Here is a 27,929-nt window from a genome sequence, read left to right as displayed (position 1 = left end):
ACACATATTCACACACAAGACACACACACACATTCACATTCATGATACAGACATCCACACACATGATACACACACATTCACACACATGACACATTCACACACATGACACATTCACACACATGATACACACACATTCACCACATATCACACACACACACATGAATAAAGACAGACCATTTATTTCCATGCAGTTAACACCACACACTTGTCTGACAGCAATAAACACACTGAATGCAAAACAATTTTATTTCCCTGTTATTACAATATTAATTTCAACACTTCAGGTCTTTAAACTAAAACATGTCTAGAACATGTGTCTACCCCATAACATTTAACCTAAATAATGTTGGTTTTGTTTCAAATAACCTCTGGCTTTTGTAAAAAAAAAAAAAATAAAATAAAATAAAACTAGTCATTTGTGAACTCGGATTTCATTAACTATTCACAAAAAACAACCAATACAACCTAACTGTTCCCTTCTTTTCAAATTCTCCATCTGTATCTAACACAGTCACACCAGAACAGATTGACAGAGAATTCTCCATCTGTATCTAACACAGTCACACCAGAACAGATTGACAGAGAATTCTCCATCTGTATCTAACACAGTCACACCAGAACAGACTGACACAGAGAATTCTCCATCTGTATCTAACACAGTCACATCAACACAGATTGACAGAGAATTCTCCATCTGTATCTAACACAGTCACACCAGCACAGATTGACAGAGAATTCTCCATCTGTATCTAACACAGTCACACCAGAACAGACTGACACAGAGAATTCTCCATCTGTATCTAACACAGTCACACCAGCACAGACTGACAGAGAATTCTCCATCTGTATCTAACACAGTCACACCAGAACAGACTGACAGAGAATTCTCCATCTGTATCTAACACAGTCACACCAGAACAGATTGACAGAGAATTCTCCATCTGTATCTAACACAGTCACACCAGAACAGACTGACAGAGAATTCTCCATCTGTATCTAACACAGTCACATCAACACAGATTGACAGAGAATTCTCCATCTGTATCTAACACAGTCACACCAGAACAGATTGACAGAGAATTCTCCATCTGTATCTAACACAGTCACATCAACACAGATTGACAGAGAATTCTCCATCTGTATCAAACACAGTCACACCAGAACAGACTGACACAGAGAATTCTCCATCTGTATCTAACACAGTCACACCAGAACAGACTGACAGAGAATTCTCCATCTGTATCTAACACAGTCACACCAGAACAGACTGACACAGAGAATTCTCCATCTGTATCTAACACAGTCACACCAGAACAGACTGACAGAGAATTCTCCATCTGTATCTAACACAGTCACACCAGCACAGATAGAGAATTCTCCATCTGTATCTAACACAGTCACACCAACACAGATTGGCAGAGAATTCTCCATCTGTATCTAACACAGTCACACCAGAACAGATTGACAGAGAATTCTCCATCTGTATCTAACACAGTCACACCAGCACAGATTGACAGAGAATTCTCCATCTGTATCTAACACAGTCACACCAGAACAGATCGACAGAGAATTCTCCCATCTGTATCTCACAGCCACACAGTCACACTAGCAGATTACATACACACTCAATGATGCTGTTTCTTTTCCCTCAACTGTCAAGACTCAATGGAGCACCTCGCACAACTGTTCACCAGATTCCTCCAGGTCTGTCGGTTCTATGTCAAAGCCTGGGTCTCTGTAGATGGTTTTCTGTCCATCCTGCAGTGTTGTCAGTCCATCGTTGTGTCTGTCTCTCCCTACAAACGTTTTTTCTGTCCATCCTGCAGTGTTGTCCATCCATCGTATTGTCTGTCTCTCCCTACAAATGTTTTTTCTGTCCATCCTGCAGTGTTGTCCGTCCATCGTTGTGTCTGTCTCTCCCTACAAATGGTTTTTCTGTCCATCCTGCAGTGTTGTCCGTCCATCGTTGTGTCTGTCTCTCCCTACAAATGGTTTTTCTGTCCATCCTGCAGTGTTGTCCGTCCATCGTTGTGTCTGTCTCTCCCTACAGATGGTTTTTCTGTCCATCCTGCAATGTTGTCCGTCCATCATTGTGTCTGTCTCTCCCTACAAATGGTTTTTCTGTCCATCCTGCAGTGTTGTCCGTCCATCGTTGTGTCTGTCTCTCCCTACAAATGGTTTTTCTGTCCATCCTGCAGTGTTGTCCGTCCATCATTGTGTCTGTCTCTCCCTACAAATGGTTTTTCTGTCCATCCTGCAGTGTTGTCAGAGGATCGTTTTGTCTGTCTCTCCCTACAAATGGTTTTTCTGTCCATCCTGCAGTGTTGTCCGTCCATCGTTTTGTCGGTCTCTCTCCAACTCCCTCCCTCAGAAGTTCCATGAAGGATTGTTTCAGCAAGGTCAACTGTTTTCAGCAGATCTTCATCAGGTCTCATGTGTTGCTCGCTGCTTTGGTGTACTTTGTTCACTGTGGTGAAACCAGTGTATCAAAGTCATGTCTAATAACACTCCTTGCACACACAATGAATCCACGCCCACACAAACCCACACTCATGCATGCCCAAGCACACATTCACATGCAGAGTAATTCTCAAGACTGTCCTGAAACCCTCTGGGCCCAGAGAGTTGGGGTGTAACTTGGGCAAGACACGCTACACAATAATCAAATTCTAGCCCAGATAGTCAGGACAGCAGTTGCCTCCTCTGCTGTTCTGATGGTCATAGACGGGTGCAACAGCCGAATGGTTAAAGCGCTGGACTTTCAGTCTGAGGGTTCTGGGTTCGAATCTCGGAGCACCTGGTGGGTAAAGGGTGGAGATTTTTCCAACCTCCCAGGTCAACATATGTGCAGACCTGCTAGTGCCTGAACCCCCTTCGTGTCTATGCGCACGCAGAAGATCAAATACGCACATTAAAGATCCTGTAATCCATGTCAGCGTTCAGTGGGTTATGGAAACAAGAATATACCCAGCATGCACACCCCCGAAAACGGAGTATGGCTGCCTACATGGCGGGGTAAATAAATAAAAACGGTCATACACGTAAAATGTTACATGTCTGTCTGACTGTGTATGCGTGTGCGTCTGAAATCTGATTGAATGACACAGGAAACGAATGATGAGCGCCCAGTGGCAGCCGTCAGTCAGCTCTACCCAGGTCGGCAGCCTGTGGTGCAAATGTCCCTGTGTATGTAAAGCGCTTAGAGCTTGGTCTCTGACTAAGGATAGGTGCTATATAAGTATCCACATCAATCAACAGTTGGACACGACTGACTCATTCATTCACATATATATATATATATATATATATATATATATAAAGATAAAAACAACAGTGGTCTTTGCATGCCTTTAAAACCTGTAATTAAAATGCAGCCAAAAATTTCACAGTGGCACAGCTTCTTCAGGCGAGGGCACGATTCTGCCGCCTGTTGGAAGAAACATAAGCTGTCCTGATGGTCACGGCGGAACACGACGACTGACTATCATACACTTCTCCAGAGTAAAGGCAACAGGAAGTTCACTGCTAATCACACTCCATTTTCACCACTTTCCTGTCGTCTTTTTTCTCTCTGTCCTTGTCCCGGCCCCCTCTCCCTGAGGACGACGGAGCATCACTCGCAGTGGAAGCTGCGTCTTCACCTTCATCCTTCACGCCAAAGATCTCGTCCCGGGAGGGGGTGGTGCGGATCTCGGGCCCCAGGGAGGTCCAGATGAAGCACAGGTCAGGCTGGGAGCCTATCACGGGGTAGGGCGTCCTGAGGGCCTTGAAGTACTCTGAGGGGGCGTGGCACACAAAGTCCATGTACTCCATCTTGCGGGGAATGTCCTCTTCGGGACCTGCACGGCACGCCACAGTCACCGTCATCATGGTTTGCTATAGCAACGTACATTGATCACTGTCAACAGTTCACAGCAACAATGTACACTGATCACTATCAACAGTTCACAGCAACAATGTACACTGATCACTATCAACAGTTCACAGCAACAACAATGTATATAACTATCAACAGTTCACAGCAACAACAATGTATATAACTATCAACAGTTCAACAGTTCACAGCAACAACAATGTATATAACTATCAACAGTTCACAGCAACAACAATGTATATAACTATCAACAGTTCACAGCAACAACAATGTATATAACTATCAACAGTTCACAGCAACAACAACGTATATTGATCACTATCAACAGTTCACAGCAACAACAATGTATATAACTATCAACAGTTCACAGCAACAACAATGTATATAACTATCAAGAGTTCACAGCAACAACAATGTATATAACTATCAACAGTTCACAGCAACAACAACATATATCACTATCAACAGTTCACAACAACAACAATATATATTGATCACTATCAACAGTTCACAGCAACAACAAAGTATGTCAATATCAACAGTTCACAGCAACAACAACATATATCACTATCAACAGTTCACAGCATCCTGAGGGGAGATACTGAACTTGTCATTATAACCAAGGAAGATATATCACTTGTTACTAAAACCAGGGGGGATATTGAACTTGTCACTATAACCGGGGAAGATAGTTCACTTAGTTACTAAAACCAGGGGAGATATTTCACTGGTTACTAAAATGAGGGAAGATATTTACCTCATTACCAAAACCTGGGGATATATTTAACTGGTTACTGAAACCAGGGGAGATATTTCACTTAGTTACTAAAACCAGGGGAGATATTTCACTGGTTACTAAAATGAGGGAAGATATTTACCTCATTACCAAAACCTGGGGATATATTTAACTGGTTACTAAAACCAGGGGAGATATTTCACTGCTTTGAGTCATGGAAGTTATGAATTATTATTATTATTACTACTACTACTAAAACCAGGAGATATATCTAACTAGTTACTAAAACCAGGGGAAATATTTCACTGGTTACTAAAACCAAGGGAGATCTATATTAAACTCATTACCAAAATGAGAGAAGATATTCATCTGATTACCTAAACCTGTGGAAATAATGAAACTTGTTACCAAAACCAAGGGAGATATTGAACTCATGACTAAAATGAGGGAAGAAATTTAACTGGTTACTACACACTGTCCATGGACAGAGCGACAATATCTGGAATGGTGAAAGGTCCGATGGATTCAGTGACTCACCCAAAACATAGGTGGAAGCATCAAATCTGTCCTGGGGGCTGTTTTGTGTGGGTACAAGCCAGGTGATCACCGCACTCTTTTCCCCGTACTGGTCACACATGAACCCTCGCAGCTGTGCGTAAAACACTCCCCCCTCGTGGTCCACAAGGGATACAATGTCTCCCACCTGGTAATACTGACCCTGGCAACACAAGCACTCTGTGTACAGATCATATCTAATCCCATCTGGTAATACTGACCCAGGCAATACAAGCAATGCATACATTTCCATGTCTATTTCTGCTCAAACCTGTATACAGTGTACTGCCATGTCCACGTTTGTTGAAGCTAAAACCTGTATTGCCATATCCATGTCGGTTGAAGCTAAAACCTGTATTGCCATATCCATGTCGGTTGAAGCTAAAACCTGTATTGCCATATCCATGGCGGTTGAAGCTAAAACCTGTACTGCCATGTCCATGGCGGTTGAAGCTAAAACCTGTATTGCCATATCCATGTCGGTTGAAGCTAAAACCTGTATTGCCATGTCCATGTCGGTTGAAGCTAAAACCTGTATTGCCATGTCCACATTAGTTGAAGCTAAAACCTGTTTTGCCATGTTCATGTCGGTTGAAGCTAAAACCTGTTTTGCCATGTCCATGGCGGTTGAAGCTAAAACCTGTATTGCCATGTCCATGTCGGTTGAAGCTAAAACCTGTATTGCCATGTCCATGTCGGTTGAAGCTAAAACCTGTATTGCCATGTCCACATCGGTTGAACCTAAAACCTGTTTTGCAATATCCATGTCTGTTGAACCTAAAACCTGTATTGCCATGTCTATGTCAGTTGAAGCTAAAACCTGTATTGCCATATCCATGTCGGTTGAAGCTAAAACCTGTATTGCCATGTCCATGTCGGTTGAAGCTAAAACCTGTTTTGCCATGTCTATGTTGGTTGAAGCTAAAACCTGTTTTGCCATGTCTATGTCGGTTGAAGCTAAAACCTGTATTGCCATGTCTATGTCAGTTGAAGCTAAAACCTGTTTTGCCATATCCATGTCTGTTGAAGCTAAAACCTGTATTGCCATATCCATGTCTGTTGAAGCTAAAACCTGTATTGCCATGTCCACGTCGGCTGAACCTAAAACCTGTACTGCCATGTCCACGTCGGTTGAACCTAAAACCTGTACTGCCATGTCCACGTCTGTTGAAGCTAAAACCTGTATTGCCATGTCTATGTCGGTTGAAGCTAAAACCATTGCTGCCACTTCCATGTGTGTTTCTGTTACTGCTAATTCCTGTATTGCCATAAATTCCATGTCTGTTACTGTTATTCCTGCATTGCCATAAATTCCATGTCTATTACTGCTAATTCCTGCATTGCCATAAATTCCATGTCTGTTACTGTTATTCCTGCATTGCCATAAATTCCATGTCTGTTACTGCTAATTCCTGCATTGCCATAAATTCCATATATATCACTGTTATTCCTGCATTGCCATAAATTCAATGTCTATTACTGCTAATTCCTGTATTGCCATAAATTCCATGTCTGTTACTGCTAAAACCTGTATTGCCATTTCCATGTCTGTCACTGTTATTCCTGCATTGCCATAAATTCCATGTCTGTTACTGCTAATTCCTGCATTGCCATAAATCCATGACTGTTACTGCTAATTCCTGCATTGCCATAAATTCCATATCTGTTACTACTAATTCCTGCATTGCCATAAATTCAATGTCTGTTACTGCTAATTCCTGCACTGCCATAAATTCCATGTCTGTTACTGCTAATTCCTGTATTGCCATAAATTCCATGTCTGTTACTGCAAATTCCTGCATTGCCATAAATTCCATGTCTGTTACTGCTAATTCCTGTACTGCCATAAATTCCTTGTCTGTCACTGCTAATTCCTGTACTGCCATAAATTGAATGTCTGTTACTGCAAATTCCTGTATTGCCATAAATTCCATGTCTGTTACTGCAAATTCCTGTATTGCCATAAATTCCATGTCTGTTACTGCTAATTCCTGTATTGCCATAAATTCCTTGTCTGTCACTGCTAATTCCTGTACTGCCATAAATTCAATGTCTGTTACTGCAAATTCCTGTATTGCCATAAATTCCATGTCTGTTACTGCAAATTCCTGTATTGCCATAAATTCCATGTCTGTTACTGCAAATTCCTGTATTGCCATAAATTCCATGTCTGTTACTGCTAATTCCTGTATTGCCATAAATTCCTTGTCTGTCACTGCTAATTTCTGCATTGCCATAAATTCCATGTCTGTTACTGCTAATTCCTGCATTGCCATAAATTCCCTGTCTTTACTGCTAATTCCTGTACTGCCATAAATTCCTTGTCTGTTGCTGCTAATTCCTGTATTGCCATAAATTCCATGTCTGTTACTGCTAATTCCTGCATTGCCATAAATCCATGACTGTTACTGCTAATTCCTGCATTGCCATAAATTCCATATCTGTTACTACTAATTCCTGCATTGCCAAAAATTCAATGTCTGTTACTGCTAATTCCTGCACTGCCATAAATTCCATGTCTGTTACTGCTAATTCCTGTATTGCCATAAATTCCATGTCTGTTACTGCAAATTCCTGCATTGCCATAAATTCCATGTCTGTTACTGCTAATTCCTGTACTGCCATAAATTCCTTGTCTGTCACTGCTAATTCCTGTACTGCCATAAATTGAATGTCTGTTACTGCAAATTCCTGTATTGCCATAAATTCCATGTCTGTTACTGCAAATTCCTGTATTGCCATAAATTCCATGTCTGTTACTGCTAATTCCTGTATTGCCATAAATTCCTTGTCTGTCACTGCTAATTCCTGTACTGCCATAAATTCAATGTCTGTTACTGCAAATTCCTGTATTGCCATAAATTCCATGTCTGTTACTGCAAATTCCTGTATTGCCATAAATTCCATGTCTGTTACTGCTAATTCCTGTATTGCCATAAATTCCATGTCTGTTACTGCTAATTCCTGTATTGCCATAAATTCCATGTCTGTTACTGCTAATTCCTGCATTGCCATAAATTCCATGTCTGTTACTGCTAATTCCTGTATTGCCATAAATTCCTTGTCTGTTACTGCTAATTTCTGCATTGCCATAAATTCCATGTCTGTTACTGCTAATTCCTGCATTGCCATAAATTCAATGTCTGTTACTGCTAACTCCTGCACTGCCATAAATTCCATATCTGTTACTGCTAATTCCTGCATTGCCATAAATTCCATGTCTGTTACTGCTAATTCCTGCATTGCCATAAATTCCATGTCTGTTACTGCTAATTTCTGCATTGCCATAAATTCCATGTCTGTTACTGCTAATTCCTGCATTGCCATAAATTCCAAGTCTGTTACTGCTAATTCCTGCATTGCCATAAATTCCATGTGTGTTATGCTAATTCCTGCATTGCCATAAATTCCATGTCTGTTACTGCTAATTCCTGCATTGCCATAAATTCCATGTCTGTTACTGCTAATTCCTGTATTGCCATAAATTCCATGTCTGTTACTGCTAATTCCTGCATTGCCATAAATTCCATGTCTGTTACTGCTAATTCCTGTACTGCCATAAATTCCATGTCTGTTACTGCTAATTCCTGTATTGCCATAAATTCCCTGTCTTTACTGCTAATTCCTGTATTGCCATAAATTCCATGTCTGTTACTGCTAATTCCTGCATTGCCATAAATTCCCTGTCTTTACTGCTAATTCCTGCATTGCCATAAAGTCCTTGTCTGTTACTGCTAATTCCTGTATTGCCATAAATTCCTGTCTGTTAACACTAAAACTGCTGCGGTCATCAAGTTCCTTCATGTACTGAAGGCAGATCATATAAAGACCTTCCAACAGGCTGCACACAACATACACCACAGTGTGAAGAATAGACAGCTAAACAGCTCTGCGTTAGGTGTGGGCCTTACAAGACTAACTTTATCCCAATAGGAATATACATGGAGAAGACTCTTTCCAAAGTATGAGAAATGAGTGATCCACCAGGCTGTGAAGTCATCATGAAAAATCATCATCTGGTAAAGGCTACGACCATTAACTTGAACAACGTCAATCTCCAGTGTCACTGGCCACAACTTCGTGTACAACAGTACAACACTTTTTTTTTTTCAATCTTTTTTTTTTTCAATCAGTTTAAAAAATTCCACAATTTACTACGTCATTCCTCGAATCAATCAGCCTCACAAAAAATAAAATGAAAATGAAACAAACAGTCTATCTATAAAAAAAAAAAAATAATAATAATAAATAAAAACTGAATGAATCAAGCAATGAGATGATAAACTGATAATACACCATTACTACTACAAACAATTAAACTTTAATACTGTTTAAGCAGAAAAAGAAGTCAATATACTGGAAATAATGCTATCAAGAGTGATACTTACATCATAGAAAATACTGCTACCAGTTACGACGGTTGCCACAGACCTTGGAGCCTTGATAGGTTGCTGGACAAAAACATTCAATAATGATCAATGCTGATTCTACAAACTTGTACTAAAAGAAAAAAATATTTCCACATACTGATGTTAAAAAAACACACACCAATTTCAGTTACTTGTCAATCACATTTTTTTGTGTACACTCACATTCTGTGGATCAGTGCATATAATGTGGTGTGTGAATGTGATGTGTTGTGGTGTGTCTTCATCTTCCTAGGCTTGGAGTTGGACTGGGTTCTAACAGACATGTGTAATCCAGTGGTGGAGTCTGCTGAGCTAACTGGGCGTAATCAGGGATGGCCTGTAGCTCAGACTGGTTTCAATGGTTAAAACTATTTACACATGGTGCTGCTGGTTAGTTGTTCTTAGCTGAGCCAGGATGCTGACACAGATCAGCCTGGAAGAACTCCAATAAAGGAGCACACACACACACACACACACACACACACACACACACACACACACACACACACAGAGTCACAAGTGGGTCAGTCAATACCATGTTGACATTCTAATCTGTTTCTTTTTCCGGAATGTGTCAAGTGTCTTTTTCGTTCTCCTACATACATTACTGTATATGTATTGAGGACTTTACCTTTCAACACACATCATGATTCACTGCACTGCATAATTTGTCTTCAAGATGAATAAAATAATCTGCTGTAAACATGGACCCCGATAATAAAATATGATACACTTGCACTGGTGGATCAAAAAGATGAAATAGTTCTACCTCAGTACTGGCAGGAGGGGAAACTTACACTCTTCTTGAATATAATGCGTCGGCTTTTCCCTTTCGTTGCAAGGGCTTTCGTTGCTGCTTGCACTTTGCTCTTCCCTGGTTTTATACGTGCACTTTTCCGCAGAACTGGGCCTCCTTGACTGTTGTTGCCCTGGTTTCCATTCCCAGAGCCATTTTCGTTCTTCGTGTTGGTGGAGTTCCCATTTGTGGCCGAATCTTTTCCACCATTCGACGCCTGCTTCAGACCACACGAATTGCACAGAATCTCCTGATTTGCTCCTTTCCTCCATATTGTTGAGGTTGTAACTCTACAGGAAATGCAGACAGGTTTTATTCCAAATGGCATTTTGGACCGTTTCCCTGCTTATTCACTTTCAGCTGAATCCAGGAAACAGGTTTGGTCTCTCACACAGGTTCGTGGAGTCGTTTTCTTCGTCTGGGGAACCCGGGCACATTTGATTAATTCACAGAAATATGTACGACTCATCTCCAACGTTGTTTGCATCAAACAAACTTTCGGGCTCTACATTGTCGTCAGTGTGGGAATGGAGAAAAAATCTGGAGAGGAGTATTAATCTTCTTCCATGTCACTGCCACAATCAGCTACATGCGTATATATATATATATATATATATATATATATATATATATATATATATATTCTGTCAATTCCTGTAATGGTATAAGAAGCCTCTGATAAACAATTAAAAAAAGACTGAAGAAGAAAGGTTCACAGTAGTGATTTTGATACGTAGTCAGTCGCAACACTAATGTGAAACCATCTTGTTATAATATTCATCCACGTACTAGACTGTGTATTTCATTAATTCATAACTCGATGAAGCTGATAGCTCAACGTTCGAGCCACGGTGTTTAATCCGTGAAACCACCGATTACCACTGCCACTAAGGGTACACTACTCTGACTTGTCTGTTTTTCAGGTTTGTAGAATGGTGTACCCCTGACTGTTGATGTCATCAGTCACATGACAACCACACGGAATTATGATCATTGCAGCAGCAGCCGATATCGTTTGATAGTCGGCCTAAATTATGTAAAGCAGACTTATCAGCAGGGACAGGTATGTAGCCTTCGCTTTGTTTTCTTCCTAGAGCTGCCTGTTATTTAGTTTTCGAGACATCCATTTTATCGGTATTTTGAAAAAAAAGGTTGTGAAGCAGCTGCTGAAAATGTTGAAATTAATGTCCAGCCTGATAACCTTTGGGCCCAACTGATGTTTGGACAACATTGGTCCACCGGACTTATCGCCATCGAGTTGGCTGATGTGGCTGATAACGACCACAACGATTGGACGATAACAACCAGCAGACAGTCACCTTGGCCCCTCTTAATTACTTTCGCTTCAAATTTTACACATTTAGATATGATGTGCCATTCAAACGACAGCCACACAGGAAAAGAACGCGAAAAGACTATCATGTAGAAGTGGTTCATAGAACCAAAAATATGCTGAGAGTGTACAGTTATGACGGAGGATGCCATTTAGGGATATAATAATGGTTTATCTGCATCCAGTTTTGTTTTCCCGGGTGATGAAGCAGGTCGAAAGCTAGCAGCATTTGCAGTTATATCAGATTTGAAGAGCCAGACTGTAGTATTCCCTTTTTAATCAGTGTACCTGTGTGTGTGTAAGAGAGTGTGAGTTTGTGTGTGTGTGTGTGTGTGTGTGTGTGTGTGTGTTTAGAAACAGTGTTGTGGATTTGGAATGAGAGTAGCAAGTGAATCTGTAATTAGTGTAAAAAGTAAACTCAGGAAATGTTATAGGACGAGAAGTGACTTTGTTCTTTACTGTCCTATGAATCAGATTATTGTTTTGTGAAGGTAAGATTAGATGGCAGATCTGGAAGTGAGGTCACCTTTGCTTTTTGAATCAGAATTGTGGATGGTTTCTTTCACGCACACACACATATACGCGCGCACGCACGCACGCACGCACACACACACACACACACACGTGCGCATACATGTATGCACTCATGAGTGCATGCGTGAACACACGTGTACACATGCATGCACACAAGCACCCCCCCCCCACATCCCCACACATACACTTGGTGTTTCTGGACATTGCATTCATCACATTCCAGACAAATTTTTACATCTGCCTTTTTTCCCGAAAGCCTGTTGAGTAGTTTGAACATCAGTCATTCTTAGAATTAAAGCCATTTATAGCAGATCCATGCAACATGACATGAATTTGTGGGTGTGGTCTAGTTTAAACTTAAATGTAATCAGATCTGTTGTTTTTTTTAAGACAGAATTTCCTGTATAATTAATTATCTGTCTGTTGGTGATGTTTTTCCTTCACCTTAGGATAAAGTCTGGTATTTCGCCATGCACAACAGCACATTAACAATTTTTGTTAACCTCTTCAGTGCCCCATGATTCACGTCTGCAAAAAATGCTTCACTATTTGCCCCAGGACATATATGTAGATAAATACTTAAGTCAGCATCATTTCCAGATTTTTCTCAGTTATGTTTTAAAGTTGATATGCCCCAGTAGCCATTGTCAGAAAGCTTGATGGCTACTTTCATTATCCGCTCTGTATGATAATTTCTGGATGTTATTGTCAATACCCCTCTCACAATGCTATCAAAATGGCGGACGACAAACCACAATCTTACATTAGTGGATTGAAAAGCATTGTGTTACAATAAGAAAAAAAAAAAGAGAGTTTACTTTCCAAGATGTTGCAGAAGTCTAAGTCATTAATGATGATGAATTTAGTAATAGGTATGGCAGAATTGTATCAGATGAATTATTTGACAATATGGAAAGTTAGAATGATGGTTTGCAGAGTGGGGTTGGAGATAGTTGAAGAGCTAGATGTAGCCAGCTAAGGAGAGAAAGCTGAGCAGGAGGCTGAGTATGTTCTGTGGCTGATCCAGAGTTGACCTCCAAGTTGTCATCAGAGACAAAGCATCCACTGATTCAGGGCAGAGATGGAGAGAGAGAGAGAGTGTTGAAGGGGTGAACATTTTCCTGCCAGTCATCAGTCACATGTACAGCACACTCTCATTGATCAAACAGCTTTTGTCTGCAGCAGGCAAAGTCATGATGAACACTGAACAGTGATTCCCCCCCCCTCCCACCCCCCAACCCCCTCCCCCTCCCTAATCCCCATTGCACTGTGGGCCATGTGGGTCACTGTTAACCTTTTTCATAGTCATATAACTGTCTGAAAGTGAGCATAAAATGAGTGGGTATGGCACAGGTAGGGACTGCAATTGAAGAATGTGTATATTACATATAATCAGTGTGTGTTGAATAACTTCTCTCAGAATTTGGTCTGTTCATTTTCCTTTCAGATAAGCTGTAGAAGATCTGTCCTCAGTCCTAGAAGATCTGTCAAATTCTGATGCTGTTTATTTTGAGCAAGTTAAAAAAAACTTTCCTCCTGGTGTAAAGAAAACTTCTTAGATCTTAATGTCCACCTGTGTCACCTTTTCTAGAAGGATGTCTGCTATTCTGCTCTGTCAGTACATGTATTTGTTTCCAGCAAGACATCTTTGTTGCCAGCCTCATCAGTCCATGAGAGCACAGTGTCATGCCAGGGTTCAGGATAATAAATTATGAGCTATACATAATCACATTTTTGGGATACGAATGTGGACTTGGGTAACATGTAAAATTTTACTGTAATACTAATATGGTAAATATAAATGAAGTAGTTTAGGTTTGGTAAGGTCTTGTATGTGTGGTCATGTGTAGAGGTCAGGGAGAGGCTTTTGTTTACATGTGTATAATTTATGATTTCATCATTATATATATGATAGTCAGTTGTGTCAGACTATGACCATCAGAACAGCAGAGTTGGCAACTGCTGTTCCGACTATTTGGGCTTGAATTTGATTATAGTGGAGAGTGTCTTGCCCAAGTACATCCCCACTCTCTCAGCCAAGAGGGTTTTAGGACAGTCGGCGTTGAGATGGTTCCCAAAGGCCAACTAGCCCATAAGGCTGCAGCACTGAGAGCCAGTGCAGTTTTGCCTCCTAGTTTGAGAGTCATAGTTCTTCACAAAAGACTAAGCTGTAAATGGTTTCCCATTGACTGGAGAAACCATTGATAATACAGCTCTCACTTTGCTGTTGGCCCAAATGTAAAACTTATGTCAGTCTGTGATATAAGCCGAGTGTTGGGCCTACATCAGGAAAGAAAAAAACTGCTGTTTTATAAACCTTCGGTTCATTTCAGTTGTTTTGTTTTTTCAGCACACCATAAATGTGAAAAAATATGTATTTATGGCTTTATGATTTTTTTTTTATGCCATAGGTGGATGGGTGTGCTTGAGAGTGACAAAGGAGTGAGCAAGAGTGGGGGTGTCAGGGGTTGAGTGGGTGAGGGGGAGTGTGTGTGTGTGTGGGGGGGTGGGGGGGGGGGCGTTACGGAGGAATGATAGAGAAGGTGGGTGGCAAAACGCTGACATATGGAGCGTCAGCTGGTGTGTGTGTGTGTTGTGTGTGTGTGTGTGTGTACAATAATGTGTGTGTGTGTGTTTATGTGTGTGCGCACGGTGTGTGTGTCTGATCCCATGATAGATGTGACAACCTGTTACATGCAGTTGATCAGCAGTCACCAGGCCTGCGCCTGACAGGGTGGTATCCATTGTCAAACAGCCCTCGTTGATCATTGTCTTCCCCCCCACCCCCTACCCTCCTCCCACCCCCCCAACCTGCCAACCCCTCACAGTCCATGGAGGTTTCTACACTGAACATGGGAGCTTGGAACACTAGTGAAGAGAAACTGATCAGTGAAGCGTTGTCAGTTCATGACTGAAATGCTGTTCACCAGGACTGTGTTGCATGACTCAGTCTTAGCAGTGAACAATGTTTACAGACGAGAGGGAGAGAGAGAATACATAATACTTTGTTATCTCCAAGAGAAATTGATTTGTGATGTATGTTGTGAATAATGTGTGAGAGCCACAGTCATTCAGTACGAACTGAATGCATTTTTAATGTGCTTAGTGTATCCTAAGCTGCCAAAAAACTCACACAGAATAATCACAATCACACACCTGCAGTCATCACAGAAAGAGATTACGTATAAAACATCATACAATAATCAGATTTGCTTAGTTTTAAACCTATTCAACTCTGGGGAGTTGACAGCCTGGGCAGGCTTCTGTACCAGTTACCATAGTGATGTTGAAAAAACCTGAAGAAAGTAAGTTGACAGTCTGGGAAGGCTTCCATACCAGTTACCATATTGATGCGGGGAAAAAACTCGAAGAAAGTAGACTGTTTTCTCTCCAAATCATGTGTGGACACATCCAGAAATACTGTAGGAGTTAGTTCCCTTTCTTTATGGAGACTGTGAAAACCACTTCACTGATGCCAGAGCAATGCTCAGACCAAGGGCTCAGTGAGTGAAGAATTGTCCTCATTCGACAGTTCACGGCTGCTCAGCCGAGCACAAAATCCGGCTCTTTAGTTAGCCGAGCAGCGTCTAGCGTCTTGGGTCGAAAAATTTTTAATGCCAGACTTTCCCACCGCACTCTGCACTGACCGGCACATTCGCTGCGGTATTTCTGGCCCCGCGCGCCAAACTGGGACACTGCCTTCTTTGTTTCACTCGGACCCGCAGCCCCCGCCCCACTTTTCCCACGTTTTCACAGCATCCACACATTTCCTGCAGCGATTACAGAAAGTTGAATTATTGCTATTCCTGGTTGTATTATTGGAGTGCAGTTTGATTTGATTTACACAATTTCATTATTTTATCAACATCATCGTTTCATTTTTTTTACCTTAAAAACCTTCGTCTTTCTCGTGGAATGAAGGGCACGGCAGTGCCATAAGCCGACAGACACTCACCCCGCTCTCCATCCCCCTGCTGCTCGCACTCACCATGCTACAGTGTGTTCATTTAAACATTTGTTGTGCTGCCAAGAAAAATCGCACAACTCAAAAGGAAGCTAATCTGCATGCAGGCATGCTATATGTTCTGTGTGTATTTACGATGTTATTGTGCTAAACACCTGTTTTCTTAGAGAGGGATTTAAACTTAACGATTTTTGCGATCATGTTTCTGCTTATCCTTCTCTTTTTCTTCATTTATGTTTCAGCCATTGCCGCAACAACTGCTATGTAAGAAAACATATTGTGTTTGGAGTCAATGGAAAGCTTATTTTGTGTTCTTTTTAGAAAACCACTTCTTTAGTCATTTCTGATCCATCCGAGGAGATGATGCGCGAAAGAAACAAAGCAGATTTACCGCCGAACAAGCGTACAGCGAGTGCCACTGGCGCAGCCTGTTTGTCAGCTGCGTTAATTTATATCCATGCCCTACTTCCTGGGTTCACGAACTTTCACAGGGCCAACTAAAGTGCCAGCACTGAACACCCGTGAGTTATTACCTTCAACTCGTTTCATTATCATTGTGCAGAGAAAGCAAGCCCAGAGGACGTGACCGTGCAGAGAAGGCAAGCCCCAGAGGACGTGACTGTGCAGAGAAGGCAAGCCCAGAGGACGTGACCGTGCAGAGAAGGCAAGCCCCAGAGGACGTGACTGTGCAGAGAAAGGCAAGCTGAGAGGCAGTGAGCGTGCAGAGAAATCCAGTGGCCTCAGGAAGGGAGGAAGAGCACCACCAGCAGCATCATGGAGGGGTTGTTGCGCAGCGAGGAGATGACGCTGTGTCAGATGTTCCTGCAGTCAGAGGCGGCCTACACCTGTGTGTCGGAGCTGGGGGAGCTGGGGCTGGTGCAGTTCAGAGATGTATGTGTGGCCGTGTGTGTGTGTGTGTGTGTGTGTGTGTGTGTGTGGTTGTGTACGCGTGTGTGTGTGCGTCTTTGTCTGTCTGTTTGTGTGAGGGTCTGTGGTTTGTGTGGCAATATTAACATTTTTACCCGTCCACTCTTCGATGTTGAAGTCAGAAATAAAATCTACCCAGATGGGTATACCTGTTTCTGACGAACGTGTCCACCATCTCTGGTTCGACAATCTTATATTATAATTAACATTTTCACCCGTCGGCAGTACAAAACATACATGAAAATCTCCAAAACGGATAAAAATGTTAATTATATATATGTTTGTCGACTATAGACGAGGATTTTAACCACATTAGAAAGGTGTCTAAAAATGGAGTGCTGCTTTGGGGGTATTGAGTTGTGCACTTTGAAACTGTAAACGGAATGAAGTGTGGTGTCCTTCGCACAAGGCTGAAAACGAAAGTGCACGACGACACAAGGGTTTGCGATTGAAACAGGTATACCCATTTGGGCAGATTTTATTTCTGACTTCAACATCGAAGAGTGGACGGGTAAAAATGTTAATATTGCCGTTTGTGTCATTTGTATGTCACATGCTTTGTATTGTGTGAATGTCTGTCTTATAGTTCATGTAGTCTGTGTATGTCACATGGTTTGTGTCATTTGTGTGTGTCACATGGTTTGTGTCATCTGTGTGTGTGTGTGTGTGTCTATTGTTTGTGTCATTTGTGTGTGTGTGTGTCACATGGTTTGTGTCATTTGTGTGGGTGTGTCTCATTATTTGTGTCATTTGAATCTGTGTGTGGGCCGTATGGTTTGTGTCATTTGTCTGTGTCAGGGAAGGATAATGTTTGTATCGTTTGTCTGTGTCAGGGAAGGATAATGTTTGTGTTGTTTGTCTGTGTTAGGGAAGGATAATATTTGTGTCATTTGTCTGTGTCAGAGAAGGATAATGTTTGTGTTGTTTGTCTGTGTCAGAGAAGGATAATGTTTGTGTTGTTTGTGTTAGGGAAGGATAATATTTGTGTCATTTGCCTGTGTCAGAGAAGGATAATGTTTGTGTCATTTGTCTGTGTCAGGGAAGGATAATGTTTGTGTCAGGGAAGGATAATGGCTGTGTCAGGGAAGGATAATGTTTGTGTCATTTGTCTGTGTCAGGGAAACATATGATTTATGTCATTTGTCGGTGACAGAGAAGGATATGATTTGTCACTATGTATCTTTTGTCTCTGTATGAAATGTCTGTGTCGTACTATTTGCCTGTGATCCATTCTTGTTTTATTTGTGTTTTATTATAAAAAAAAAATTAAGGATTTGATTAACACCAGTAATAGATATGTAGTTGATTTGACTGTTTTGTGCATTAGTCTGTGTATTTAATGTAGATTTATTAGCATGATTATTTTGACACTTTTGTGGGCCACAATTTGTTTTAATGTATAAATACTAGATCGTGTTCACAGTACTCAGAGCTAAAGCTGACAATAGTTACAGTTTTATACACGCACACGCACACACACACACACACACACACACACACACACACACACACACACACACAAAAGTAAAGCTGGTAGTTATTTATATATATTCACAGCTGTATGATATAGATATGATATAGATAAAGCTTAGACAAGTGACAGTTTGTCATTTACTTCAAATATGGATTTAAAAAATTCTGCTTCTCAGTGTATGTGTGCTTGAGCACCATGTGTGATTGCCATTGTAATGGGTGCATGCATGGTGATGAGTTAACCCTTTCACCGCCATGGTCGCATTTCGGCACCAGCTAGGTAAAGCACCCATGTCATTGAAATGCAACCAGATGATGAGCCTTTTGTGTATTAACCTAATGCTCTTAATTTTCAGTGGTAGGATTGGCCATTTTTTCTACACATCACAGGGGAATCCCCAGCTATTCTTAGACACCATAACTGACTGGCGGTGAAAGGGTTAAAAGATGTGTATGTGTGCATATTAGTAATTTTTTGCATCAGTCAAATTCTGTACCAGGAAACGACGACATTTTGTATTTTGTATTTGTATTTTGTATTTCTTTTTATCACAACAGATTTCTGTGTGAAATTCAGGCTGCTTTCCCCAGGGAGAGTGTGTCGCTATACTACAGTGCCACCCTTTTTTTTTTTTGTATTTTTCCTGCGTGCAGTTTTATTTGTTTTTCCTATTGACGTGGATTTTTCTACAGAATTTTGCCAGGAACAACCCTTTTGTTGCCGTGGGTTCTTTTACGTGCGGTAAGTGCGTGCTGCACACGGGACCTCGGTTTGTCGTCTCATCCGAATGACTAGCGCCCAGACCACCACTCAAGGTCTAGTGGAGGGGGAGAAAATATCGGTGGCTGAGCCGTGATTCGAACCAGCGCGCTCAGATTCTCTCGCTTCCTAGGCGGACGCGTTACCTCTAGGCCATCACTCCACTACATTCCACATTCCTGTCACGTATCCCAATGCTTTGTTTACTTTCAGTTAAATCCAGACGTGAACGCTTTCCAACGCAAGTTTGTGAATGAAATCAGGCGGTGTGAAGAGATGGAGAGAAAATTACGTAAGTTGCTGTGATTATCTATTGTCATATAAGTAGATGTTATGTTACTAAAGTAATTTTTCGGTGTATTAGTCAACACTGATTTATTCTTGAAATAATCTTTTGTTGGTTGGTTTTGTCGCCATTCAGAATATATTTTTAGAAACTCAATATGTAAATCAGATAGAATGTTATTGTCTACGCTGTTACATATTGATAGCTTTGAGAAGTTTGTGTCACTGTGTGTATGTACACGTTTGCGCATGCTTATGTTTTTTTATGTAAGTGTGTGTGTGTGCTTTGCTTTGTGTGTGTGTGTGTGTCTGTGTGTTTGTTTGCTTTCTTTTCTTTCTTTTTCTTTTTTCTTTTTCTTTCTTTTTTTTTTTCTTCGCGATTTTGGTTTGAACGTAGCTCTGCACTGGTTGTCAAAAAGTGTCATCCTTGTTAAGACTTCAACAACTCACAATATTATTTTTTGGCAACGTGAGCAAGAAACACTAAACAGTCATGTGTGTGTGTGTGTGTGTACTTTGTTTGCCTTCGATTATAGAAACAAAAAGAAAGGAGATGATTGTGCTGGCAGTGAATGTCTCTGGAATGTTTCACATCCTGCTGTACTATATAGCACAACATGCGGAAGTCACAACTGACTTTGTCCCGTAGAGAGCCATTGTTGTTGGAGGACAGATGTCTCATTGAACTCGACAGTAGCCATTGTTGTTTGAGGTCAGGTGTATCATTGAACTAGGGTCCATCATTTCATAGTGTCTGCCTTGCTGGTCCATCATTTCATAGTGTCTGCCTTGCTGGTCCATCATTTCATAGTGTCTGCCTTGCTGGTCCATCATTTCATAATGTCTGCCTTGCTGGTCCATCATTTCTTAATGTCTGCCTTGCTGGTCCATCATTTCTTAGTGTCTGCCTTGCTGGTCCATCATTTCTTAATGTCTGCCTTGCTGGTCCATCATTTCTTAATGTCTGCCTTGCTGGTCCATCATTTCTTAATGTCTGCCTTGCTGGTCCATCATTTCTTAGTGTCTGCCTTGCTGGTCCATCATTTCTTAATGTCTGCCTTGCTGGTCCATCATTTCTTAATGTCTGCCTTGCTGGTCCATCATTTCTTAATGTCTGCCTTGCTGGTCCATCATTTCATAGTGTCTGCCTTGCTGGTCCATCATTTCTTAATGTCTGCCTTGTTGGTCCATCATTTCTTAATGTCTGCCTTGCTGGTCCATCATTTCATAGTGTCTGCCTTGCTGGTCCATCATTTCTTAATGTCTGCCTTGCTGGTCCATCATTTCTTAATGTCTGCCTTGTTGGTCCATCATTTCTTAATGTCTGCCTTGCTGGTCCATCATTTCTTAATGTCTGCCTTGTTGGTCCATCATTTCATAGTGTCTGCCTTGCTGGTCCATCATTTCTTAATGTCTGCCTTGCTGGTCCATTATTTCATAGTGTCTGCCTTGCTGGTCCATCATTTCTTAATGTCTGCCTTGCTGGTCCATCATTTCATAGTGTCTGCCTTGCTGGTCCATCATTTCTTAATGTCTGCCTTGCTGGTCCATTATTTCATAGTGTCTGCCTTGCTGGTCCATCATTTCTTAATGTCTGCCTTGCTGGTCCATCATTTCTTAATGTCTGCCTTGCTGATCCATCATTTCTTAATGTCTGCCTTGCTGGTCCATCATTTCATAATGTCTGCCTTGCTGGTCCATCATTTCATAATGTCTGCCTTGCTGGTCCATCATTTCATAATGTCTGCCTTGCTGGTCCATCATTTCATAGTGTCTGCCTTGTTGGTCCATCATTTCATAGTGTCTGCCTTTCTGGTCCATCATTTCTTAATGTCTGCCTTGCTGGTCCATCATTTCTTAATGTCTGCCTTGCTGGTCCATCATTTCATAGTGTCTGCCTTGTTGGTCCATCATTTCATAGTGTCTGCCTTGTTGATCCATCATTTCTTAATGTCTGCCTTGTTGGTCCATCATTTCATAGTGTCTGCCTTGTTGATCCATCATTTCTTAATGTCTGCCTTGCTGGTCCATCATTTCATAGTGTCTGCCTTTCTGGTCCATCATTTCATAATGTCTGCCTTTCTGGTCCATCATTTCTTAATGTCTGCCTTTCTGGTCCATCATTTCATAATGTCTGCCTTTCTGGTCCATCATTTCTTAATGTCTGTCTTGCTGGTCCATCATTTCTTAATGTCTGCCTTTCTGGTCCATCATTTCTTAATGTCTGCCTTGCTGGTCCATCATTTCTTAATGTCTGCCTTGCTGGTCCATCATTTCTTAATGTCTGCCTTGCTGGTCCATTCACCTTCATTTTATTCTGTCACCTGATGTGTCATGGTGTGTGGTGTGTCATGATGTTTCATGATGCGTCATGTGTCGTGGTGTGTCATGATGTGCCATGTGTCGTGGTGTGTCATGGTGTGTCATGGTGTCAGGGTTCCTGGAGAAGGAAGTGAAGAAGGATGGCATCCCCATGCTGGACACAGGAGACAACCCTGACGCCCCTGCCCCCCGAGAAATGATTGACCTGGAGGTTTGTACCACACCATTCAGCACTGAGGACACTTTAAAACACCTTAGTTTTTTTTGGTTTTTGTTGTTTTTTCTATGCACAGCACTCATCATTAAGGACACTCTAAAATGGTGTATTAATTACACATACTTAACCGTGAGGTGTTTTTTTCTGTGCACAGCACTCAACATCAAGGACACTCTAAAATGGTGTTTCTTTCTGTGCACAGCACTCAACATCAAGGACACTCTAAAATGGTGTTTTTTCTTTGCTCAGCACTCAACATCAAGGACACTAAAAAGGTGTTTTTTTCTGTGCACAGCACTCAACATTAAAGACACTCTAAAATGGTGGGTTTTTTGTTGTTGTTTTTTTGATGCACAACACTCATCATTAAGGACACTTTAAAATGGTGTTTTTTCTGTGCACAGCACTCAACATTAAGGACACTCTAAAATGGTGTTTCTTCTGTGATCAGCACTCGTCATTAAAGACGCTCTAAAATGGTGTTTTTTCTGTGCACAGCACTCAACATTAAGGACATTCAAAAATGGTGGGTTTTTTTATGCACAGCACTCATCATTAAGGACACTCTAAAATGGTGTTTTTTCTGTGCACAGCACTCATCATTAAGGACACTCTAAAATGGTGTTTTTTCTGTGCACAGCACTCAACATTAAGGACACTCTAAAATGGTGTTTTTTCTGTGCACAGCACTCAACATTAAGGACACTCAAAAATGGTGTTTTTTCTGTGCACAGCACTTAATACTTAGGACACTCTAAAATGGTGTTTTTTCTGTGCACAGCACTCAACACTTAGAAAGAACATTTTAAAATGTCTTACAACACTTAGAACATTTTAAAACGTCTTTTGTTGTTTGTTTTGTTTTTTTACACAGCACTCAACACTGTGCACAACATGTACTGCTAAGAACACTTTAAAACCATAACCCACTGAACGCTGACATGGATTACAGGATCTTTAACATGTGTATTTGATCTTCTGTGTGCGTATACACGCGAAGGGGGTTCAGGCACTGGCAGGTCTGCACATATGTTGACCTGGGAGATTGGAAAAATCTCCACCCTTTACCCACCAGGCACCACCGAGATTTGAACCCAGGACCCTCAGAGTGAAAGTCCCAACACTTTAACCATTCGGCTGTTGTGCCCATCCGAAGAAAGGAACAGAAATGATATTTTGCAATCATTGATGATGTGGGTGTGCCATGTGTGTTTATATGTGTCCACATCAGTGATGATGTGGGTGTGCCATGTTTTGTGTTTATATATGTCCACATCAGTGATGATGTGGGTGTGCCATGTGTGTTTATATATGTCCACATCAGTGATGATGTGGGTGTGCCATGTTTTGTGTTTATATATGTCCACATCAGTGATGATGTGGGTGTGCCATGTGTGTTTATATATGTCCACATCAGTGATGATGTTTGTGTGCCATGTGTGTTTATATATGTCCACATTAGTGATGATGTGGGTGTGCCATGTGTGTTTATATATGTCCACATCAGTGATGATGTGGGTGTGCCATGTGTGTTAATATATGTCCACATCAGTGATGATGTGGGTGTGCCATGTGTGTTAATATATGTCCACATCAGTGATGATGTGGGTGTGCCATGTGTGTTTATATGTGTCCACATCAGTGATGATGTGGGTGTGCCATGTTTTGTGTTTATATATGTCCACATCAGTGATGATGTGGGTGTGCCATGTGTGTTTATATATGTCCACATCAGTGATGATGTTTGGTGTGCCATGCGTGTGTTTACAGTCGACGTTTGAGAAGCTGGAGAATGAGATGAAAGAGGTGAACGCCAACTCTGAAGCCCTGAAGAAGAACTTCCTGGAGCTGACGGAGCTCAAGCACATCCTGCGCAAAACACAGACCTTCTTTGAAGAGGTACCAGTGTACAGTGGGTAAAACACACACCTTTGAAGAGGTACCAGTGTGTAGTGGGTAAAACACACACCTTTGAAGAGGTAGCAGTGTACAGTGGTTAAATCACACACCTTTGAAGAGGTAGCAGTGTACAGTGGGTAAATCACACACCTTTGAAGAGGTAGCAGTGTACAGTGGGTAAATCACACACCTTTGAAGAGGTAGCAGTGTACAGTGGGTAAATCACACACCTTTGAAGAGGTAGCAGTGTACAGTGGGTAAAACGCAGACCTTTGATGAGGTGCCATTGTAATGTGGGTAAAACGCAGACCTTTGATGAGGTGCCATTGTAATGTGGGTAAAACGCAGACCTTTGATGAGGTACCATTGTAATGTGGGTAAGGAACAGACCTTTGATGAGGTACCATTGTAATGTGGGTAAAACACAAACCTTTGATGAGGTGCCATTGTAATGTGGGTAAGGAACAGACCTTTGATCAGGTACCATTGTAATGTGGGTAAAACGCAGACCTTTGATGAGGTACCATTGTAATGGGAGCAAGGAACAGACCTTTGATGAGGTACTGTGTGTTATGATGTAGATATGTGTAGATATGATTTTTCGGGAAAAGGTTTTGCATGTGACATGGGTGATATGGAGAACTGTGTGTTATGATATAGATATGTGTAGATACTATTTGGAATTTGTGGGGAAGGTTTTGTATGTGACATGGGTGATATGGAGTACTGTGTGTTATGATGTAGATAAATGATACATATCATCTGGAATGTTTTGGGGAAAAGGTATTGTACGTGACATGGGTGATATGGAACACTGTGTTATGATGTAGATAAATGATACATATCATCTGGAATGTTTTGGGGGAAAGGTATTGTATGTGACATGGGTGATATGGAACACTGTGTTATGATATAGATAAATGTATATATCATATGGTATGTTTTGGGGAAAAGGTATTGTATGTGACATGGGTGGTATGGAACACTGTGTTATGATGTAGATAAATATATATATATCATACGGAATGTTTTGGGGAAAAGGTATTGTATGTGACATGGGTGATATGGAACACTGTGTTATGATGTAGATAAATGTATATATCATATGGTATGTTTTGGGGAAAAGGTATTGTATGTGACATGGGTGGTATGGAACACTGTGTTATGATGTAGATAAATATATATATATCATACGGAATGTTTTGGGGAAAAGGTTTTGAGGGTTGGGAACTGCACGTCCCCTTTTCTGTTGTTTCTTTATATGTGGTATGTTCTCTTTTCTTCTTCTTCTTGTTTTATTTTCAGTCAGTTTATCTTTATTTCTGTCTGAATGGTTTGGAAAGTTTTGTCATTTATTTGGCATGCTTTTGTATAATCAGTTTTTCTGACTCTAAACAACTGATGTTTACAATGGAGTGTGCCCTTTTTCTGCTATGGTGCACATAGTTTGTAGTTTGTACCCGTTCTTTACATTCTCAGTGTCACATCTACATGTTTCCAATTTGTAGTTTGTAGCCCTTCTTTACATTTTCTGTGTTACATCTACATGTTTCCAATTTGTAGTTTGTAGCCATTCTCTACTTTTTTAATATTACATCTACGGGTTTGTAGTTCAGTGCTTCAGAAGGTTTATAACACGTAGCAAACAAGTGGTTTACAAATGAGCAGTATGTGAAGACTCATTTTGAATGTGAAGACTCATTTCTACCTGATGATGATATGAGTTTGACAAAAGCGCCAGTCCTCGGTCAGAGACCAAGCTCTAAGCACTTTACAAACACGGAGACATTCACACAACAGGCTGCCTAGCTAGATAGAGCCAACTAACAGCTGCCATTCTGGTGCGTCATTCAGTCAGGTTTCTGTCACGCACACATACAGACATGTAACGTTTTATGTGCATGACGGTTTTGTTCATTTACCTGACAGGATTTGTCATAATTTTTCAGGGCATTAATTCTGTTACTCAGGAAAAAGCGTATGTGAACAAGACCTTAAAATAACAGAACTGTTTTTAGAACACGTTTCATGATCTCTTCTTATTTTCTCACCACCTCAGTCTTGAAGTTGAAAAGAATGTTGTGTGTTAAAAACTGTCAAATTTGTATGTATGTAAGTATGGTCTTAGTCTGTGAGTGAAGTGTGATACAGTGAGTATCAGCTGACCTTTTTATGCATAAAGAGCCTTGATATTTGCAGAATGGCTGTAGATTTTATCGTGTGCTGAGCTTGAGTTGTGCTTGAGTTGTGCTGGTTCAAGTTGGGTGTTGTCGCTTTATCAACATACAGGTCTGGCTTTGTGCATGTCTGTTTTTGACATCACTGAAGTTATAGATCACTTAGTAACTTATTAATGTAGTCTGTTGCTTTATCAGCATACAGGTCTGGCTTTGTGTCTGTCTGTTTTTGACATCACTGAAGTTGCAGATCACTTAGTAACTTATTAATGTAGTCTGTTGCTTTATCAACATACAGGTCTGGCTTTGTGTATGTCTGTTTTTGACATCACTGAAGTTGCAGATCACTTAGTAACTTATTAATGTAGTCTGTCGCTTTATCAACATACAGGTCTGGCTTTGTGTATGTCTGTTTTTGACATCACTGAAGTTGCAGATCACTTAGTAACTTATTAATGTAGTCTGTCGCTTTATCAACATACAGGTCTGGCTTTGTGTATGTCTGTTTTTGACATCACTGAAGTTGCAGATCACTTAGTAACTTATTAATGTAGTCTGTCGCTTTATCAACATACAGGTCTGGCTTTGTGTATGTCTGTTTTTGACATCACTGAAGTTGCAGATCAGACAGTAAGTTATTTACCCCATTGTAATACATATCCCACAGTCTTGCCTATTTTACACAAGAAAACGGTGAAGGAAAAGAAAGCTATATGTTTGTATGTATTATTTGCAGTAAATATAGTATGGAAAGTTTAGTTTAAAATCACATGGAGTTCACTCACAGAAAATAGTGTATTCATGGATAATCATGATAGGGCTCACTTGCAGGAAAGACAGTATGGCATGTTTATGACACAGTTTAACGTTTATGACACGGTTTAATTAAAATCACATTGGAGCTCACTTGCAGGAAAGACAGTATGGCATGTTTATGACACAGTTTAACGTTTATGACACGGTTTAATTAAAATCACAGTAGAGCTCACTTGCAGGAAAGACAGTATGGCACGTTTATGACACAGTTTAACGTTTATGACACGGTTTAATTAAAATCACAGTGGAGCTCACTTGCAGGAAAGACAGTATGGCACGTTTATGACACAGTTTAATTAAAATCACAGTAGAGCTCACTTGCAGGAAAGACAGTATGGCACGTTTATGACACAGTATGGCACGTGTATGACACAGTTTAAATAAAATCACAGTGGAGCTCACTTGCAGGAAAGACAGTATGGCACGTTTATGACACAGTTTAATTAAAATCACAGTGGAGCTCACAGGAAAGACAGTAAAGCATGTTTATGACACAGTTTAATTAAAATCACGGTGGAGATCACTTGCAGGAAAGACAGTATGGCACGTTTATGACACAGTTTAATTAAAATCACAGTGGAGCTCACTTGCAGGAAAGACAGTATGGCACGTTTATGACACAGTTTGATTAAAATCACAGTAGAGCTCACTTACAGGAAAGACAGTATGGCACGTTTATGACACAGTTTAACGTTTATGACACGGTTTAATTAAAATCACAGTAGAGCTCACTTGCAGGAAAGACAGTATGGCACGTTTATGACACAGTTTGATTAAAATCACAGTGGAGCTCACTTGCAGGAAAGACAGTATGGCATGTTTATGACACAGTTTAATTAAAATCACAGTGGA

At 40.9% G+C, this 27,929-nt stretch overlaps 2 protein-coding genes across 6 annotated transcripts in view; one reads left to right on the top strand and one right to left on the bottom strand.

Moving 5' to 3' along the window:
* Positions 1 to 169: 169 nt before the first annotated feature.
* Positions 170 to 10,799, bottom strand: LOC143290362 (GATA zinc finger domain-containing protein 1-like). The gene is made up of 4 exons (XM_076599740.1): positions 10,372 to 10,799; positions 9,554 to 9,616; positions 5,148 to 5,328; positions 170 to 3,839 (listed from the first exon to the last, which is right to left on the bottom strand). Exons 1-4 carry the CDS (start codon positions 10,696 to 10,698, stop codon positions 3,526 to 3,528), a joined length of 885 nt encoding a protein of 294 aa, XP_076455855.1. The 5' UTR covers positions 10,699 to 10,799; the 3' UTR covers positions 170 to 3,525.
* A 520-nt stretch (positions 10,800 to 11,319) lies between these two features.
* The window catches only part of LOC143290361 (V-type proton ATPase 116 kDa subunit a 1-like), an 83,989-nt gene continuing 67,379 nt past the window's right edge, over positions 11,320 to 27,929 (top strand). For 3 of the 5 annotated variants that reach the window (XM_076599736.1, XM_076599738.1, XM_076599737.1), the window contains exons 1-5: positions 11,320 to 11,433; positions 16,764 to 17,092; positions 19,575 to 19,653; positions 22,082 to 22,179; positions 23,956 to 24,084. In XM_076599736.1, coding sequence (XP_076455851.1) covers positions 16,976 to 17,092; positions 19,575 to 19,653; positions 22,082 to 22,179; positions 23,956 to 24,084 — 423 coding nt within the window. In that variant the 5' untranslated portion in view covers positions 11,320 to 11,433; positions 16,764 to 16,975. The remainder of the gene's footprint in view (positions 11,434 to 16,763; positions 17,093 to 19,574; positions 19,654 to 22,081; positions 22,180 to 23,955; positions 24,085 to 27,929) is intronic. The other 2 variants (XM_076599735.1, XM_076599734.1) reach the window with 2 other exon arrangements.

The sequence above is a fragment of the Babylonia areolata genome, chromosome 15, assembly GCF_041734735.1.
Source record: "Babylonia areolata isolate BAREFJ2019XMU chromosome 15, ASM4173473v1, whole genome shotgun sequence".
NCBI classification, from domain to species: Eukaryota; Metazoa; Mollusca; class Gastropoda; order Neogastropoda; family Buccinidae; genus Babylonia; species Babylonia areolata.
The sequence above is the reverse complement of the archived record's forward strand: the minus strand, read 5'-3'. Positions and strand labels throughout refer to the sequence as shown.